This window comes from Phalaenopsis equestris, unplaced genomic scaffold (assembly GCF_001263595.1).
Source record: "Phalaenopsis equestris unplaced genomic scaffold, ASM126359v1 Scaffold000002, whole genome shotgun sequence".
NCBI lineage: Eukaryota > Viridiplantae > Streptophyta > Magnoliopsida > Asparagales > Orchidaceae > Phalaenopsis > Phalaenopsis equestris.
In genome coordinates this window covers 53112797-53132874 of record NW_018164444.1, presented here as the reverse complement: position 1 = coordinate 53132874, position 20078 = coordinate 53112797, and the positions used below count along the sequence as shown (strand labels likewise).

Genomic DNA, 20078 nt, shown 5'->3' with positions numbered 1-20078 from the left:
AGACACTTGGGCACTATTTGGTGCCTCTTTTTTTGATGCACTGCGGTGCGTTTAGAAAATGCTTCGCGACGGTGTTTTTGAAAAATTTCAATAAAAGGCGCGCCACGGGTTCGACCCTGTGGCACACGTTTTGTCTTTCCTTTATGTTAGGCTTTTTATTGCCCTACCCTAGGCTCTCTCCTTGTATTCGGCTCTCCCTTTTATCTCGCGAGCTCTTCGTTCCCGTGTACCGCTCTCCCCTTTCTCATGATTCCGCCCTAACAGTAACATCAACTCTCCTCCTCCTCTCTGATCCGTGGCTCCGTTGGCAAGGGTTTGCCCATCTTCTCCTCTTCCTATCCCCTCTGTTCTTCTGCTTCTTTTGGTTCCTTTGCTCTATGTCAGCCCATGGTATTTTCTACCATCATCTATTCTGACATTTTAATTTTGCAATCATTTTAGCTTCTCTGAGCTTTATTCAATCGATGATTTTCGGGTGGTTATGCATTGGTGATGTATTTTGTAAGATCTGTGATTTTGGATCTCACAATTTTCTTTAGTGATGGTGTTGTGATGGGCTGTTATGTGATTTTGGTCTCTCTGTGTTCTATTCGGTTTATATTTTGGGTCGTGGTGGTGGTTACTTTGATGTTACCCGAAATATTTAGGGTGTTGGGGGTGGTTTTTATGATGTCGTCGTGAATGCTTTTTTGGTGGTCATCGCAGTTACTGTGATGTTGCCTGAAATTTTGTACATTGATCGTGGTGGTTAGCCGAACATTTGTGTTTTGATGTTGGTGGTTACTGTGACGTTGCACAGTGTTGTTGCAATGTGATGTTTGTTGAATATGATTGTGTTGTGATGTTGGTGCTTGCTATTGTGATGGTGTAATGATGAAAAGCATTGGTGTGTGGTTGTGTTTGTGGAAGTGTTGGTGGTAGTGAGTGGAGGTGTGGAAGTGTTGGTGTATGGTTGTGTTTGTGGAGTGTTGGTGGTGGTGTGTGGAGATGTGAAAGTGTTGGAGTGTGTTTGTCTGTGATTGTGTGTTGTGTAGAGGTATACATGTTTTGGTGTGTGGTTCTATTATTGTGGGGGTGTTGGTGGTGCTGTGTGGAGGTGTGAAAGTATTGGTGTGTGGTTGTGTTTGTGGAAGTGTTGGTGTGGGGTTGTGTGTGGTTATGTGTTGTGTGAAGATGTCGCTGTGTGGTTGTGTTGGGGTGGAGGTCTTGGGATGGAGGTATGGAGGTGTTGGTGCATTGTGTGGAGGTGTGAAAATGTTGGGTTGTGGTTGTGTTTGTGGAAGTGTTGGTGTGGTGTGTGAAGGTGTGGAAGTGTTGTGCGTGGTTGTATTTGGGGAAGTGTTGGTGGTGATATGCAGAGGTGTGAAAGTGTTGGTGTGTGGTCTAGTGTGGTTGTGTGTTGTATGGAGGTGTGGAGGTGTTCGTGTGTGTTTGTGTTGGTTTGGAAATATGGAAATATTGGTGTGTGGTTGTGATTTGTGTTAATTAATTCTTCTTCCAAATATTTATATTTAGCATTTTCTATGTTAGTAATGTAATGGTTAGGGCAAAAGAAGTCGGCTCATTAGCTATGTGGGATAAGAAAGCCAAACTCATATTTTGTGGCCTCTGTCTTAACGAGGTCAAACTAGGAAATAAGCCCATCGCCTATTTTAATAAGGAAGGGTGACCAAATATTATGAAAGTATAAAAGGGTTCAAGAAAATGACAAGAATGGAATACTCTAGAATGCAACTGAAAAACAAGTGGGATCAATTGAATAAGGACTTGAAAATGTGGAAGGAATTGAAACAAGGATTCATAGGCTTATGTTGAGATCCAATCAAATGAATTATTGATGCTTCAGAGAAATGGTAAGCTGGGAGAATGGAGGTGAGAACTCCTTGTATACTTTCTTTTCTTGACTTTCTTTTCCTAAACTGTATGAGCATACCCACGTCCTCTTATATTGCAGGTAGTGTCAGCTGCTAAAAAAATTCAAATTTAGTTGTATTGACCCTGATCTGCAAGAAAGGTTGGACGAAATGTTTGGTGTGGTCGTGGCAACGAGGACTAATACTTGGACTCTTAGTGAGCAAGGGTTTACATGCATAACTGAGAACTTGGATATTGAGCAAGCAACTAAACCCGATAAAGGTCCTAACCCAAACCAAAATGAAATGGAGCCCACATGTAGGTCAAAATGTCTGAATAAAAAAGAAGGGGCTACTTTCATTAGAAGCCAAATATTAAAACAAACAGCTTCATGCACCAGTGACCCCGGGACTTCATAAACGATCTCCATCGAACAAGTTATCCGAGCTTTAGAGGCAAGTCTAGGAATTTATGAGGACATGTCATTATATTTGAACTTCACGAAGTTGCTGGAGGACCCAACCAAAAGAGAGTTCTTCATGAAGATGAGCCCTAACCATAGGGTCAATTTTTATGACGACGGAGATGCTTGATTATATTCAGTTATCTTTGCACAATTTATATTTATTTTCCAGTAGGTTTATCAGATTTCTGATTTGGATGTTTTTTTTTTCCTTTTTCTTGGAGCAATGTTAATGTTATTTTAGATATTTGTCTTCTCATCGTACACTGCATAATTCGTTATTTGAAGTTTATTTAAGTTGTTTGATTCACATTTCTTACTTGAACAGAGCACTTACACAACATAAATTCACAAAGAGAGAGGACGCGGAACTAGAATAGTGATAGTAGTATGTTTGATGTGCAAGTACTACAACTAATACATAGATCAGTCTCTTGCATGTTGTTATCTTACTTTGGTGATAAATGGGTTGGAGAGCTACTTAATAAAATGCCCTACAAGATTCAACAAAATATTTCATATGGCATAGCCCATATTTATAGATCTTCTAAATGAATTACATATGAATTATAGGCTTCATGACTCTTCTAGAATGACAACTAGAGAGTTGTTAGCAACAACACGCTACATTTTATCACATAATGAGAGACAATCAATATATACTTTTCAGTGGGGTTTAAAACTCTTATTAGTTTGTCATCAAAGATTGCCAATCCAGAAGACTCATCATTTGAGAGGACTCCAATAAAAATTATAAATGACCCGCAGTATATGTCATTTTTTAAGATAAATCTTTTTACTCATTATATTCAGAATTCAAATTGAGTAGTGCAATTCACACAACCTTCTTTAATTTGTTAGAACTATGTAGAAGAGATCAATGAAACACACGTGGGTGCAGTCGTATCCAATAAAGAAAGGGTTGCATTCATTGGGTGGTGTGTATCATCAACACAAAATGTGATAGTTGTATGCAATTTTAACATTTGTTTTATATTTGTTACGACTAATTGAGAAGACAGTGCACATGACAGTCATATATTCGTTTTTGCCACAAAAAATCAAAAACACAACTTCCCTCACCAACATCGAGGTCTGTTTAACTATTAATCATATTTTGTGTATTTGTTGTTGGGGCCGTCAGATAAGTGTACAAGAAATCACATATTGTAGAACTTAACATCTTTGAAATTCCTTACAAATTAAAGTTTTCCTACCTAAAATTTAAAAAAAAAAATTTATAAGAAATTGACAAGATTATATACTTTTAAGGAGTTATTTTCAATCTTTTTATGATGATCTATCAAATTATTAGTTGGCATAGAATAATTCTAGTTGCTTGTCTCTTATTTTAAACAACGATCAAGCATTCCCACCCATCGGTTAGCCAAGTTGGATCAATTAAGCCAAAGTTGTCACAAGCACGAGTACATTATCGACCAATGTGATGGTTCAATACCACACGTCAACAGTTAATTATTTTGATTCCAAGAATATAGAATAGGATTAATAGGAAAAAACAACTTCGGTGATATTGTCATCCAAGTTAATTTTTTAAAGGCGTAACACAAGAATTTATTGTTGTAAGAAATACTCATAATATCCAATGATCTTCATACGAATTTCTTCATGTCAAAGAAAGTAATCCAATGCCACAAATTATTTATAAGTTAAAGGTAAATAACAGTTGTATTGAATCTAGGAAATCTTTTTATGTAACCAAAATTGTCAACATGCTAATGGATCTTGATTTAATTTATTATGCTCTTAGATTTGAATCCTGCATGGTGATTTTTTATGTTTTTATATTCCTTTGCAAGTTGTGAATTACAGAATTTCTATTAACCTCTATTTAATTGTCTATAGTTCTTAATTGATTCAGCCTGTCTTTAATTATAATTGCCATTTAAACCTGCAAGGTTATACAAACTATAAAAGTTCAAGCTTGCAATGCAATGAAATAGTAAGCTTCAAACTTCTAGAAAAATTACAAACCTTTTTCATTTTAATTATTACAGATGATGTATTCATTACTTCCTTTAGATTAGCATAGAAAAACTATCACTTATTTCTAATAAATGAAACCTGAAAATAGACTACACAAGAATGTTGTCAATTTGTGACAGATATCTGTCACAGTCATTTGTATTGCAAATTGTTTATGTGAGTGTGGAAAAATCATCACTATGTGACACATAAATTCGAAAAATAAATTTAATATGTGATACCTTGGGATGAAAATATTAAATATCTACTATAAAATGTATTGCAAAACATTTTGTGATTGGCATTTCATCACAATTATGTCACATCTTTCCTCCATCTAACTCCATCCTTATGCTATTATTGAAATTATCACCAGCTAACATGAAGCCAAGAACATGATGTTATTTCATTCGTTGCTATTATAAAACTATTTTATCAAAAATAGCCTAATCAGGTTTTATAGGAGATTTTTCGTAGGACATCTGAATAGGACATTTGAATATCTTAATCATCAAGAAAACATTTGAATAGGACATCTGACGGATTTACGAGTTTTTTGGATTTAAGTACCTTCAATTTGGCTTACATTTAGATTTACTAAATCCACGGAAGGTTAAATTTAATGAATTTACTAAATCGTACTAATGCTAAATGTTACTTGTTGCGTAACACCGCCTTGATGTGGCTAACGATAAATGTTAATCCTCTTCAATTATCATTGTAGGAGCGTTAATAGCAAATGTTAGCCATCCAATCTCAGTGAATATTTGTTATTAATTATGTTTGTAGATTTTAAAATCACTTCAAAATTTCATAAACTTCAGTCTCAAAAGTTATTCTATCACATTTACTATTGCAACATTCTCCCTTTTCTAATTATTCAGCTACTTTCCTCTCATTATTTGTGAGAATATGTAATGATTAAAAACCAACGAAAGGAACGGGCTTCAGGTCCCGTTTGGAGTAGCTTATAAGTGTGGCGGTATTTTTTCAGTGTTTTTGAAAACGCCGCCTAATCATTTGGTTTGCGTGTTTTTGAAAAATCTGCTAATCTTGTTTGAATTATTTACACTAAACGCAGACCGTGGGTCGACCTCCAAAGTTTCAGAATAAACCGTTTATCCTAAAACTCACAAGTTGCCCCAAACAGACCCTTAATTGATAATATATATTATACGAAGCAAGCCATATTAGGCTTTAACTAGTGGGATTCATTGCATGAACGAAAATACATTTTTTTTTCTTCAAATTAACCAATTTAAGGAAGAAAAGTGGTGATCTGCGAGTTTAATTAAACTAGAACTTTACATTTAATGTGAAGTTTATTAATTATAAGACGATGTTGTACATATTAGGGTGAGATTTGTTCTGGGCCTGTTTATAATTAAGGTAAATATGGGCCTGGTTCACGCAAAGTAGAGGTGTAAGTGAGCGGAACATAAGCTAAGCCCGGGCTCGCTCGTGTTCGGCTAGTTAAAAAATACCATTGTTTAGTTCGACTCATTTATATTTCGAGCACAAATAATATGTTCGTGTTCGGCTCGTTTGCTTAGCGAGCCAAACATGAGTTGTTCGCTAACAAAAAGTCATTTTGATAACTGTCATCACGCTATTGTAGGATATTAAGGGTTAGGGCAATATTTAAATCTTAGTTTTTATATTAAAATATCATTTAACTATAATTTAATATATGTTTATTCTACTTTCTTAATTAATATTTTTAATTTATTATAAATCTATGTAGCCTTTATATATAAATATTTCGAGCCAAAACAAGTCGAACACGAACCAACAAACCCTTATTTGTGTGCGGTTCGTTTATATATCAAGCACATAAAAAATATTTGTGTTCTGCTCGTTAACTTAGCAAACGAATTGAACACGAGCTTTTTAACGAGTCGAACATGAACTATTCTGAAACAACGAGCTGTATTGGACCACCCTATATGCAAGTTGCATTATTATTATTATTATTATTATTGACAAATACGAAGCTATTATAAACGATAAATAACTATTCATGCGTGGATCGTCATTCTTTGAAAAAAAATATATATGTATATTAATTGTTAAAATATTTGAGAAATAGAAAAAGGTTAGGAAAGAATGAGAGTATATTTACATTTATTTAGGAAGATTTACATGCGGATACCATTTAATTCATATGTATATATATGTACATAACACATAAACTTCAATATTTACATATATGTTGTCTATACTATACATAAAAATGTGCATTTCAATTTTTAAAACATAAGATGATGAAATTGTTGATGTGAAATAATCTAGGTGGTATAAATGAAAAAAATAAAATTTGGGTTGCATGTTTGTAAATGTCCCTTTTTTATGTACTTTTTTTCTGCACATCATTAACTAATTATATGCTGCATCTAATGAATAGTCCTAATAAAAACAATCGGATCATTAATTGGGGATAGCCTCTGCTAACTCTTTAAAACAGCAATTTATGGGCACAATAAGTAGGGCTGTCAATTTGGCTCGTTGTTCGTAAACAGCTCGTGCTCGGCTTGTTAATCGTGTCGGGCGCGTTCGATAAGCCTACGGCGCCGAACACGAGCAAATTTTTAAGCTCGAAATGTAAACCAGCTGAACACAAACAACAGTTTGTTCACTCATATTCGGCTTGAAATGACTCGAAAAAAAAATTATATAATTTTTTATATAACAATATATTACATATATTATTTATATAATAATATATTATATATATTTATGTTAAGTTTAAATCATAACACCTCATGTGACAATGTGGTTAGTGTCATCTTTTGTATAGATTTGATCCAGGTTCGAATCCCACACTTTACAGCTATTTTTCTCAATTTTAGTTTAACGAGCCAATTTCGAGTCGAACACGAACACGAATATTTAAATCGAGCCGAACACGAACACACTGTTCACGAGCCGATTTCAAACACGAGCCGATTTCGAACACGAGCTATTTCGAACGAGCCGAACACGAGCCAAACCTGAGCTCGCTCAAGCTCGGCTCGTTTACAGCCCTAACAATAAGAAACCTTTTTATTAGAATTTAGCCGTTTTTAACTTCAAAATTAACCATTAATTGTTGATTAATTTAACAGATGAGTCAAAACAAACAGTAAAGGTTCTTTGCTTGTTGATTAATTAAAAAAAGATGTACTTGTACATGTATATTATTATGAATTAAGTAATAGACTTGCATAAATTTTAATGCTGCCTTCATTGCTTTGGTATTGTCTTATGTTTTGCTAACCTTACGTGCTTTTCTAGGTGTAGCTGTTTGTATATTATAACAATTTAAAGTTATTTCTATGGATCATCTATTATGAATCATGATGATGTAAACGATCTTAACCTCAGTTAGTAGATTAACATGACACAAAGATGAAAATGTATCTTTTATTTTAAATGTTGTCAATAAGATGTCTTTGACAAGAAAGAAAGAAGCAATTATAAGTTTTGTAGCAAAGACCAATAATCAAATTAATATGAAATTACATCTCAAGATTGCTATAGTGAATGTAGGTATTGTAACAAGTCTAATTATTTAATGAAAAGTTGAATAAAAAAAGATAAAATGAATGTCTTTATAAAAGGAATTTAGAATAAACTAATAGCCAATGTGATCAATTTAATTACGAAGACTTTGATATAGGGCTTAAGTGAATGTTTTCATTTTATTGTATCATATAAAAACTGTCTTAAGCTTAAGCCATTAAATTGTAATAAAAACATTCGACTCATCTATTACACATGCAATTATAAAAGGGGCATTCACATATGTTCCACAAAATTCTTTTTGATTTACACGTAAAATACCTAAACTTTTATTGACATGCATAATACTCAGAACTTTAATATCACATCAATAATGTTTTGAAGTGAAAAATGTCTTTTCTTGCATAGGTTTATGAGACCAAAGTATTATAAATGTAAAGATTAAACTGTACATTGTAGATATGTAAATGTAAAGAAATGATTTTTCAATAAAAAAATATTCCTTGCAGATGATAAGAGAAAATATGATAATCAATCTAATAAATAAACAAACTTAGACACCTAACAAAAGCAAGCACATTATTGAGTTTTAAAGAAATTAAAAGAAGTCATTCATCTCGAACTTAAAAGTTCAGATTTTACCTTCGCTCTGAGCTTCCTCATGAGCTTATTCTTCCTTACACAAACCGCCTATTGCTTCAGTTTAAAGAGCTCTCGATGGATTCGAGACTCTATTGCCCTAATATTACCTTTTATATTAGTAATAAATAATTGTAAAATTTCCATTATGTTCCTAAGCTATATTACAACTATGTCGTGTAAAACTTTTTTAAATAGTCTCATTGTCAAGTATAGAGCAAGAGTAAAATAGCCAGTGTTTAGTTATCTTTCCTTTCTCTATTTTTCCGTTAAGCATTTCTTTCTCCATCTCCGATCCTCTTCCATTTAAAAGAATACAAGCCGGATGATCTAATCACCAATTCTCTTCGTCAAACCAGATTTGCGTTGCTTTCTGCCGGCTTAATTTGCGACCAAGCCCGAGAACACGGCCCACTAGAAAGAATTGATAAGCTAGCCCAGCCTAGAAAAGCCTCCTCTCCTTCCTTTTTCCTCTTACATGATTAGGGGTGTAAATGAGTTGAACACGAGCGAGCGAGCCACGCTTCGGCTCGTTTGCTTAACGAGCCGAACACGAGCTGTTCACGAACAAAGAGTATTTTTAACAACCCTAATCAAGTAGCCATAAGACATAAGACAATAAGGGTTTGAGCAAGATTTAAAAATTATTATTTATATTAAAACATCATTTGAATCTAATTTAATAATTTTATTCTATTTTCTTAATCCATATTTTAATTGATTGTAAATCTTTGTAGCCTTGTACTCAATTAGATTTTTTAAAATACTACTTAATATATATATATATATATATATAAACTAGATGAGTAGTATTTCGAGCTAAAACGGGCCGAACACGAACGAACACATCTTAGTTCATGTTCGGCTCGTTAACTTATCGAACGAAATTAACGAGCCGAACACGAGCATCTTAACGAGGCGAACACGAGCTGTTCACGAACAACGAGCCGTTTTGACAGCCCTATACATGATCATCCTTTACTGAGAGTATGCATTTAATTTCTTAAAACTTCCTAAATTTTTTATTGTATATGTTTCTTTATTTTTAAGTATATTTTCTTTGTTCTAAATGTAACTCGTCAATAATGCATTTTTTATTGACATAGTTTTATAATATATTTACTTTTACAACTTGCATTGTGGAAACATATTTACTTATTTTTTTTAAGTCATACATTTATATTGGTAAATAATACCAACATTATTTATGTCGGAAAATAAAATGAAACATCTTTATTTTAATATTAACATTTGTTTAATGTTGGAGTATTTATGTTGATGAAGGAAGAAATAATTTATAGTTTTCTTATAAGAAAATCTCACGTACTCATAAGAAGATGAGAGCAATTTATGAGAGATGAGATTTTTTATGCCGAGATTTCTAAAAGAGGAAAACCACAAGGCCAAATTTATGTGAAATAATTTCATATTAGGAGTGATTCATTTCACATGATTTGATTACCGATGATGAAAGAAGATGTTAATACAATGTAATTCATATGAATAGTGAAAGATGATTTTCATTGTAGCGGTTAGGGTTGTCAAAAATTGACCCTAGATGTTAAAAGATTAAAATTACGAAAATTGATTTGAGAGATCTGAAGCAAGATTTTGAACGGAAGCCTACAAAGAAGAAAACATTAGTTTTAATATAGAAAAACTCGAGGAAGAGAAAAAAATCATAGTTATAATAGTCGTTTAACATAAATTGAGGGCTTTGATTGGCAAAATTGAGTGCTATGAGTGAATAATCGTTTAACACAATCAGACATCACATAATAACAGGACACAACAACTCGATCTAAACTCAACTAAAAGAATTCGGCTTCGGATTGTCACAAATAAATTTTTATTCAGGTTTGGGTTATGAATCTTAAACCGTTTAACTTTTCAAGTCTAGTTTGGATTGACACACCCGCCAACCTAAAATTGACTTTAAATGGGCTCACTAACCTGAAGTCGACCAATCAACAAAATGACCTGAGATTGACTTGAAATAAATCCAATGTTGACCCAAAACTGTTATGCATTGTGTTAAATGAGTTATATGGGTCGGATTCAGGCTTGTGAGTTGAAGGCGAGTTGGGTTCAAGTTAGACTCTCCAAACTATTAAATAATCAGGTTAGGTATGAGTCAAGCTATTTCGGGTAAGGTTAATTTCGAGTCAAACTCAATCCTACTTACAAACCTGATTTGACTCCTCAAGTATAAGTAGCAGCAGTGAGGCTCTGGATTTGCAAACTATAAACTATTTATTGTTAGCCTGCTCATTTTCTTACATGACACAACTGAGTAATTTTTTGGCGATAATAAACATCAATGTAAGTATCGATGATGGGCATCAACGATGATAGCAATGATGAGCATTGACGTTGAATAATTTTTTCCGCTCACTTACCTCTTTAAGGTCTCGTACATAAATCTTCTTTGTAGATTGAAAGATCTAGTAAGCCCCTTTTATCACTAAAAAAGATCAATTACATCAAACATTCCATCTCTCCCCAAATTTCTCCCTCTTTTATTTTGTAAGTTTTTTCTTCCTTGTGTGCTTTAGTTTAAATTTCATCAAACTATTCACTAATTAATTATTTTTTTATTTAAAATCCAATTATATTTATGTTGATATTCTTAATTAAAACTTAATATTTTGTTTTAGTTTATGTAAATGACGAATGCCGCCTCCAATATGCCAGTGAGGATCTAATTTGGTAGTAACAATATGCATTGACATTGATGCCAAGGATGGCCGTCTACAATAAATTTTACAGCCTATTGTGTGAAAGTGATTCATTTATAGCCCAAACAATCAAAGCACTTTATCAAAAGCTACAATCAGATATTTTAAAACCTTATCGATATCTAAACCAAGCAATCTTGAGCACATCCAATTTCTCATTCGAATATAATTTGTTGAAAATAAGGCTTCATTCTAAATAAATAAAATATTCTATATTTTTTTTTTATCTTCTTAAAAAAAAAATATTATATTAAGAGTATTGATGCAGAACTCCAATCACAATATGTCACGTAAGGTCTGGTCCCGCCACACATTAAACTATTTAGTTTTTTGTATTCAGTAGAGCCAAACAATGCATGTGACCTGTTGTGATTGAAGTTTTTATATAGTTTTGCATCATGATGTAATTTTTTTTATTTCTTAAGAGCATAATTCTGTCAAAAGATTCATGGCTCTGCTCTTCACTAAAAGCCAAAAATAATAAATCAACTTGAAGAGAGGATTAAAGTGTTTATTTAATGTTATGTTTAATTTGAGAGTAATATTATACTATAAAACTGATTCATTTATGCAGTTTGTAATAGCGGGTGGTTAATAAAAATACTATATAAATGTCATATTTAGAGACTTAGTATCTTAGCATAATTCTATGATGGCACTTGTATTTATAAAAAAAAAAGAATGCACACACAACTATTTTATTCACATTCATATATCTTTGTATAATTTATTAATCTTTTAATGGGAGTATTAAAAATTTAAAAGTGATCAATATTGATGTGTAGAAGATTTGCGGTGATAGAGTAGTGAATTATTGCATTAGCGTTGTATGGGAATCCAACACCCACTCAAATGAAATAAGATAATCAATAGAGATACCATAAGTTTTTACATGAAAAATTCGAAAAGAAAAAAAAATTATGAGACATTGCCCATTTGAAATATTTCACTACGAGTTGGTGATTACAAGTACAATCTCGTGCCCCACAAACAGAAAATTGTTACACAGCTTCTAAGATTACAATATCCGTGCACAGAGGAACTTGTTGCCCTGTGGTAGAGAGTGGGTTACGGCAGTTGGTGGTCGATGATGGCCGATGGGAGGCAGTAGAAGTTGGCTGAAGGTGGCGGCGGTGGGATTTATTTGAAGACGGCAGCGGCGGTCGAAGCTGGCGAGGGCTGCATCAATCTGCGGCAGCCAGAGTTGGCTAGAGGTTGTTTCAACTGGAAATGGCGGCGGCGACATCAAGAGGCAGTGGTTGTCGGACCAAGTGTGTGAAATATAAATCAATTCTAAATTCTATATCATATATATTTTGCATGCTAGCCGCCTATAAAAACAGGGTCAAGTTTTTGGCCTGAGAACTAAATAACTCCGTAATACCTATTCTTTACCCTCTTCCGAATGCATAAAGAACATTGGCTAACCTAAAGTTAAGTTTCTAAATCCTTGGTTATGCTGGGTAGATTCTAGCATGCCACCCTAGAGTACCCACGTAAGCCCTTAATTGGGCTAACCTAGCTTTAAGTTCAAAACTCTAGATCAAATTGATTAAGGCTCTAAAATCATCAATTTACACCAGTTAAAGCTTTTTTCCTTATCTATTTGCACTCATCCCAAAATTACTTTTTCTTCATCTTAAAAGTTAGCGTGGTAATTACTAATTGAGGAGATGCATAGCCCTCCCGGGTCTTACGTCTTCACTATATGTTTTAACTTATGAATTGGCCAAATTACATAAGTAAATTAAGCATTAAGTATTATACCATCACAATTATGAAATAAAAGAAATTCTGAACAATCCTAATCCTACATATGATTATTTTTCATAACAAGGATAAAGATAAAGAAAACTACATAGATTTTATGGGAAAAATGCAACAACACATGGATTGATGTTTAAAATCAGGTTTATAAAATAAAATTTAACAAAAAACAAAAATACAAATCACTTATCTCAAACTCCTCCCCAAGCAAATCTTCTAGAGTTTCTTTGAAGAATTCTCAAACTCTAATTACGATTTCACTCAAAGATCACTCTGAAATGCAGAAAATGAAAGAAACCTCTCACCTTTTCAATTCTCATGCACTCCAAGCCTTTGAAATTTTCACCCATGACGTCCTCTGCTTCCTCTTCACTCGAGTAGACACAAACTCTCCAAAATTTGTCCGAAAAACTTTAAAAAAAATCGTCAAGTCGGTTTCTAGCGCCTAAGTGCCCAATTGTGATGCCTAGGCTCTAGCTTCTGGAAGCATGAAGTAACTCCCTGGCGCTAGGTGTCAGACCCTGGCGCCTCGGCACTGGGTCAAAATTTTCTTCTTTGCTCCATTTGACTCCATTTGACTCCAAATTTACTCCATCTTTGCTTCAATTGCTTAATATATTGTACATGTCATTAAAAATATTAAAATACATTCCGTTAAAGTACAATATTACTAAAAATAGTCATTAAACGTATATAAAAAAAAGTTGCATATTTTCAAACATGTCACCTGATTCAGAGGGTTGCATTAAGTGAGTCTTTTGGTCTCTTGTCAGTGGGCTCACACACTTTCAATCTTCTTGATTGTTGAATGTCGTTGAGATCCATGTCGGTGCATTCTTGATACACAATTAGTTTTAATGTTATGTTTGAAAACATTTGCAAATAGGAAACTGAGCAAAATTTCCGGGAAGTGGTGGAGGTGGAGAAAATATTGTAGGGACGGTGAACTTGAGCCGATGCGAATATAGGAAGTGTAGAGTCTAGAATTTATTTTATTTAGATTTTTATTTATTTTTTAACAATACCTTAATTATGGTTTAGGATGTCATTGCTATATTTTAATTACAGTTTTTTTTTTCTTTTTTTTTCCTTAAATCAATTTAGATCTATCTACATTATATTTTTTTATTTTTTATATATATATATATATCTATATATTTATGTTGTATGTTAAATTAAATAATACTAATAAAACCTATTTAAATAAATATTATTTACCTAATTAATACAAATACAACCAAAGTATAAAAATTAAAAAAAATGGTTTTATGTTAATACGATTTTCCGCAATTTTTTTTTTCTGACTTTTCATTTTTTAATACTACACATTAAAAGTATTATTTTAAAAACTAATCCTTATTAAAATTAACCAGCGGCCGTTGGGTCATTCGGCCCATAAAAGGGGACTCAGCCTTAAAACTTCATCTGCAAACATGATCATGGAAGTGATAACCCATTATCTTCCGTGGTCATTCTTCTTCGCGGCCATAGCCATACTCTTCCTGAGACGCAGAACCTCCAAGCACTCCCCTTTTCCTCCAGGCCCAAGACCCCTCCCGGTATTGGGCAACCTGCTCCAGCTCGGCCAAAATCCCCCCCGCTCCTTGGCCCGTCTTGCCCAAATCTATGGACCAGTCATGTATCTCAAGCTCGGCAGCATCCAAACAGTCGTCATCTCCTCGCCAAGCTCAGCAAAAGAAGCCCTTAAAACAAAAGAGAAGTCCTTGTCCGGCCGACAAGTCCCTGATGTCGTCCGAGCCTTCGACCACCACGAGACCTCCTGGGTCTGGTCCTCTCGAAACGAATCATGGCGGTACTCCGCACTCTTACAAAGACCCATCTCTTCAACGCGCAGTCTCTCGAAGCAAGCCAACAGCTTCGCCAGCGAAAGGTTCAGGAACTCGTCGCATATATCAAGGGGAAGCATGGGGAGGCCGTGCACATTGGTCGGGCAGTGTTCTGCGTCGTGCTCAATCTGATATCGAACACCATTTTCTCCACTGATATGGTCGATTTCAAATCGGATTCAGCTCAGGAGTTAAAAGATTTGCTTTCATCGCTGATGGAGGAGGCGGGCAAACCGAACCTCTCTGACTTCTTCCCTTTTTTGGCTCCAATGGATCTCCAAGGTCGGAGGCGCCGTTTTACTTCATACTATAAGAAGTTGCATGATTTTTTCGATCAAATGATAGAAAATCGATTGGGGGCAATTGAAGGAGAAGGAAGAAGAACAAAACAGGACTTTTTGGATGCCATTCTTCAACAAAATCGAGAAGACAGCTCCAAGCTTAGCAGGAAAACCATAAATTCCTTACTGATGGTAATCAATTACCCTGTGTTTGCATCCATTCGAACGTGCTTGTTAGCACTTTTTTAATAGAATTTAGTCATAAATTTAATCTAAACCCAGCCAAACATACAAAAATGAAAGACTAAATCTTAAATCAACCTTAAATCTCTTTCTCCTCCTTTACATAAGTCCAGATTTTTTAAATTCGTCTGTGAGGCGGATTACAAGAGCATCTCCATCATGAGAATCAAGACTTAGAGGATTTGATAAATTTTATTTAACTTAAATCTGCGGCTGCTACCAAACACCTCTTAATTTCTTAATTTTCTTTATATGATAAGGATTCTTTCGTCGGTGGAACCGAGACTACAACTACTGCAATGGAGTGGGCATTGGTGGAATTGCTTCGCAGGCCTGATCTGATGAGAAGGTCTCGGAACGAGATTTTGACAGTCGTCGGGTTGGCGAGAGAAGTTGAAGAGTCAGACATGTCAAGTCTACCATTTCTCCAAGCGGTGCTGAAGGAGACATTCCGGCTTCATCCGCCGGCACCATTTTTACTGCCTCACAAAGCAGAGGAGAGGACGGAGATAAACGGATACATGGTGCCGAAGAACAGTCAGGTGCTTGTTAACGTGTGGGCGATCGGGCGAGACGAGCGGGTTTGGAAGAATGCGGATTGCTTTGCTCCGGAGAGGTTTATGGGAGGAGGGGAGATTGATTTCCGGGGACATCAATTTGAGCTGCTGCCATTTGGTTCGGGACGGCGGATGTGTCCGGGGTTGCCGTTGGGTGTTCGGATGGTGCAGCTCGTCCTGGCCTCGCTTATTCAAAACTTTGAATGGAGTTTGCCAGACGGAATGAAGCCTAGCGATTTGGATCTTACGGAGAAGTTTGGACTCACCCTCGTCTTGGCTTCTCCGCTTCGGGCAGTGGCTTCTACACCCACACAAATCTGAATACTATGAACTTTTTATTAATATAATTATATATGCATGCATGCACAAATAATAAATATTAACTAGTTACTGTGTACCTTTCTTTTTTTTAAGATAAAACTATGAGTCCTGAAGCAAAGTTGATGACGGTTAAAATAATAATTTTAAAAAAGATTTTCCTACTATATCTCAAAGTTGTGAAACTTGGAATTGATCTTCAAGTTCAACTAACCAAGCTTCAACGGTTTTATTCGGTAACAAGGCGGTTAAGATCATATAATAAATGATGAATATTATGAAGATCTATGTGCATAATGTTGAATCCTTTTACATAACCCGATAAAAAATATTGTAACATAGAAAAGGAGAGAGAGAGAGAGAGAGAGAGAGAGAGATGAATGAGAGTTTTCAGAGAGAACATTAAGAGATGTATTAAATTCTTATCTCTGAAGTCGGAAGAGTGCAAGTTAAGAGGTTCCTTGATTTACAAGATTTCATAGATAAAGAGAAATAGAAATAGGATTTGGAAAGGATCCCCTCTTTCGACTATTTTTTTCAAAATAAGATATTAAAATTTAAATTTAATATAATATATAATGTAATTTTAATTTTGTGAAAATGATATTTTTTTTATTATTTTTGGAAAATAATGAGGCCGAATAGACCTTATATATCTAATAGCTTAAATAGCTTAGCACAATACCATAAATGATATATTATCTCGAAAAATGAACGTATCACTTATTGGTAGGCTTAACTATCTAAACTTAAAAGTTTTTTACTTTATTTTGGTCTGCAAATTTTATAGCCGACAAATTCTCATATCTAATACAGATATTAGAAAGTGTTTAGATTAACCTGGGTTCTTAATCCCCTAAAGAGACAAGCCCTATAGTTAATTACATTTTAGGCAACCAAAGTCACCTATGAAAACTTTCGATTAAGCTCAGAGTTTTGTCTTCAAGAATTCAACATTTAGGTTTTCACAATTGCTTATAGGAAAAGTCAAGTGGGATAGGTTCAAGTAGGAGCAGTTATTTCCGGAATCCAAAGAAGTGCAAAGTAAGAGATGTTGAAGATACTGAAGAATATTCAGTGACATCTCAAACAAACATATGGTTTGGTTTTACATTTTTTAAAGAGAAATTTTTTTATGTTTTAGTCTTGCAAATTATTTAAATATTCGGAACTTGTGTCTACATTTCATATGTAAATGACCCGAGGAAATAAGAAGAATTATGTCGTACAAGGCGACGACCTCAGAATCCTAAAAAGTGTAGGAATTATATTGTACGATATAAAACTGTAGAAAGTCCTAAAATATAGTATATGAGGATTTATATCGTGTCAAACGAACGACCTCAGCGTCCTATAGATATGTTATTTAAATCTATCAAAGTTCGGTTGAAGTTCCTCATGTCATCTTCTATTGTCACTTTGACCGTCATCTAAAGATGAATTGTCATTTGCTTCATATTGTCGTCTCGATCGTTGCCTGGTGATGAATCGTCATTTGATGGTTTCATCGTCTCGTCTCGAGAAGAGGGGATAAAGAAGAGAGAACACTTAACTAACCTATTCTAAGCTCTTGTTATTATTATATGTTAAATGAAGTTTAAGGCATTATTTTGTAATCATATTAATGTGTATTATAGAATTTTGAAGAAGTGTTGAAATTAAGAGTGTAGATTTTGAAAAAATCTCACTGAATGAAGTTTGATGTCGCCTATTTTGTTCTTCTCGGAGTTGCTTCACGATCCTTCAACATCTTAACCACAGTCGGGTTTACCTCGCAAAGGCCCACAATGAAATTTGTATGAGAATATTATTCAACATAAAATTGTAAAATCTCGTATAACAATGTACTAGGTACATGTTTATATTCTTGTGCAGTCAAGTTTAACAATTGAAGTAATAAATAAATTGCTTAAAATTATACACACCACTTTAATGTTTGTATTTAATATTTATATATCATGATCACATTTATCATCCAAGACCTCATGTGTATACTATTATTATTGTTATTTTTATTAGTATTATACATGTGTTATATTTATATATACAGGAAAAGTTAATCTTTAGATGGTAAAAACTTATAGAAATCAAGATTCAAATGTTAGCAACGTATAGATATAAGGATGTGATATATTTGCAAATAAATTTTGTAATTTAGGTGTTATATCTATAAACATTCAAGTATAAGTTCATGTTTTGCATTTAAATGTTAAATACGAAAATTAATTGAAAAGTGTATCATTTGAAATTAAGGCTGTGTTTGGGACAGTTTATTTGCAACGGTGGCGATTTCAAAACGTCACTGTCTGTTTGAAAATCGTGTTTGCAGGGCTCATTAGAAAACTCATTTTTCATTTTCGTATTAGATGCGGATCGCGAGGTCAACCACACGATCCGCGTTTAATAGTGTCGAAAGACACTATATGCCCTCCTTCCTCTGCCTAGGTTCCTCTCCGCGATCCACGAAATTCTCCCCTCCCTTTCGTCTGCCGTTGCGATCCGCGACATCCTCTCCTCCCGCTCGTCTGCCCTAGCGTAGCTTGCAACAAGCGACATCAGCGCGACATCGAGGTCCTCTCCGCGGCTTCCTTCTTCTGCCTTAAAGTTCGCAGCAAGCGGAGACATCGTGGCCGACTCCGCACAGCGATCCGCGTCTCCCTCTGGCAATCGATCCTCGTATCTCTCCGTCTCCAACAATCTTTCTCATTTCTCACAGGTAACCTTTATTTTTTCTTCTCCTTGCTCCTCTGCCGCTCCTCTGCTCCAGTTTATACTTTTCGGTGGACACAACGATGTGCAGTAAGGTTTATCCAGTACAGGGGCATTTTTGTCATTTATTTAGAATTAGCTGTTCTCAAAACTCACAAATCAAACAGACAGACAAATTATCCGGATCAACTACTTATCACGAGACAGACCTTAAGTCTTAGATGTGTAAATACATTAAAGATTTAAAAATCTGTAATTATTTTTTTGTTGAATTTAAGACCCCATTTGGGGCAGCTTATTTTGCTGCGGCGGCATTTTGAAAACGTCACCGCAGCGTTTGTTTCGGCGTTTATTGCTGTGTTTTTATATCGTCCTTAACCGCGTATTCAATATTACTTCTATCCATCGAACGCGGGGAGGGGTTCCGTTCGGCGTTGGCTAGGGCTTATTTTCCTCTTGTGCCCCTGTGGATTATCTCTCGTGCGTAAACTTCTGGTGAGATCTTGCGTAAACTATAGAAATGACACTCCTTTGATCTTCTCTGGTTCGTTTATGCGGTTTGTTTCTTTTTGGGGGTTGGATTTTTTTTTTTTTTTTTTTTTGTGTTCCTTTGGTTTCTTTTTAGGCCTAGAAAACAACTACGAAGCTTTTTAGGTTCTTCTATAAGCTCTAGAAATGTTCTCCATAGATCTTCTCTGATTTTTATGCCCATACGTTTTGCTTTTTTGGGATTTTTAGCTCTTACATTTAGGAATTTTTAGATCTTGCTCTGAAAATGGATCACATATTTACAGTGCATTTAGATGGCGCACTGCTCTGGAAATAGATCTTCTATATGCCTCACTCCTTTTTTGGGATTTATATGACGCACTTCTCTGGTTCTATATTTACAGTGCATTTACATGTTTCGATTCTATATGCCACACTTCGTTTGGTTCTATATTTACAGTTTTTATGCCTTGTAATATATTTCGGTTTGAGTTGTTCTGAAAATTGAAAATAGGTAATTGGGCTAATTTACAGATCTTGAGGAATCATGAGCTAATTTACAAATCTAAAAATTGGAAATAAGAAATTAAGCTTGGTTCTCCCTATTTCATTGCAATTAGTTATTTTGATGTGGCTAATTTTCTGGAATTATTGGTTGCTAGTTCCATCAAATCATGGCTTTAATC

At 34.6% G+C, this 20078-nt stretch overlaps 1 protein-coding gene across 1 annotated transcript; it reads left to right on the top strand.

Annotated features, from left to right (window-relative positions):
• The first annotated feature begins 14387 nt into the window (after positions 1-14387).
• LOC110035772 (geraniol 8-hydroxylase-like) lies at positions 14388-16300 on the top strand. Its single transcript, XM_020740064.1, is given in 3 exon segments — positions 14388-14763; positions 14766-15268; positions 15580-16300. Coding segments are annotated over 3 exon segments (1497 nt in total). The 3' UTR covers positions 16198-16300.
• Positions 16301-20078: the final 3778 nt, after the last annotated feature.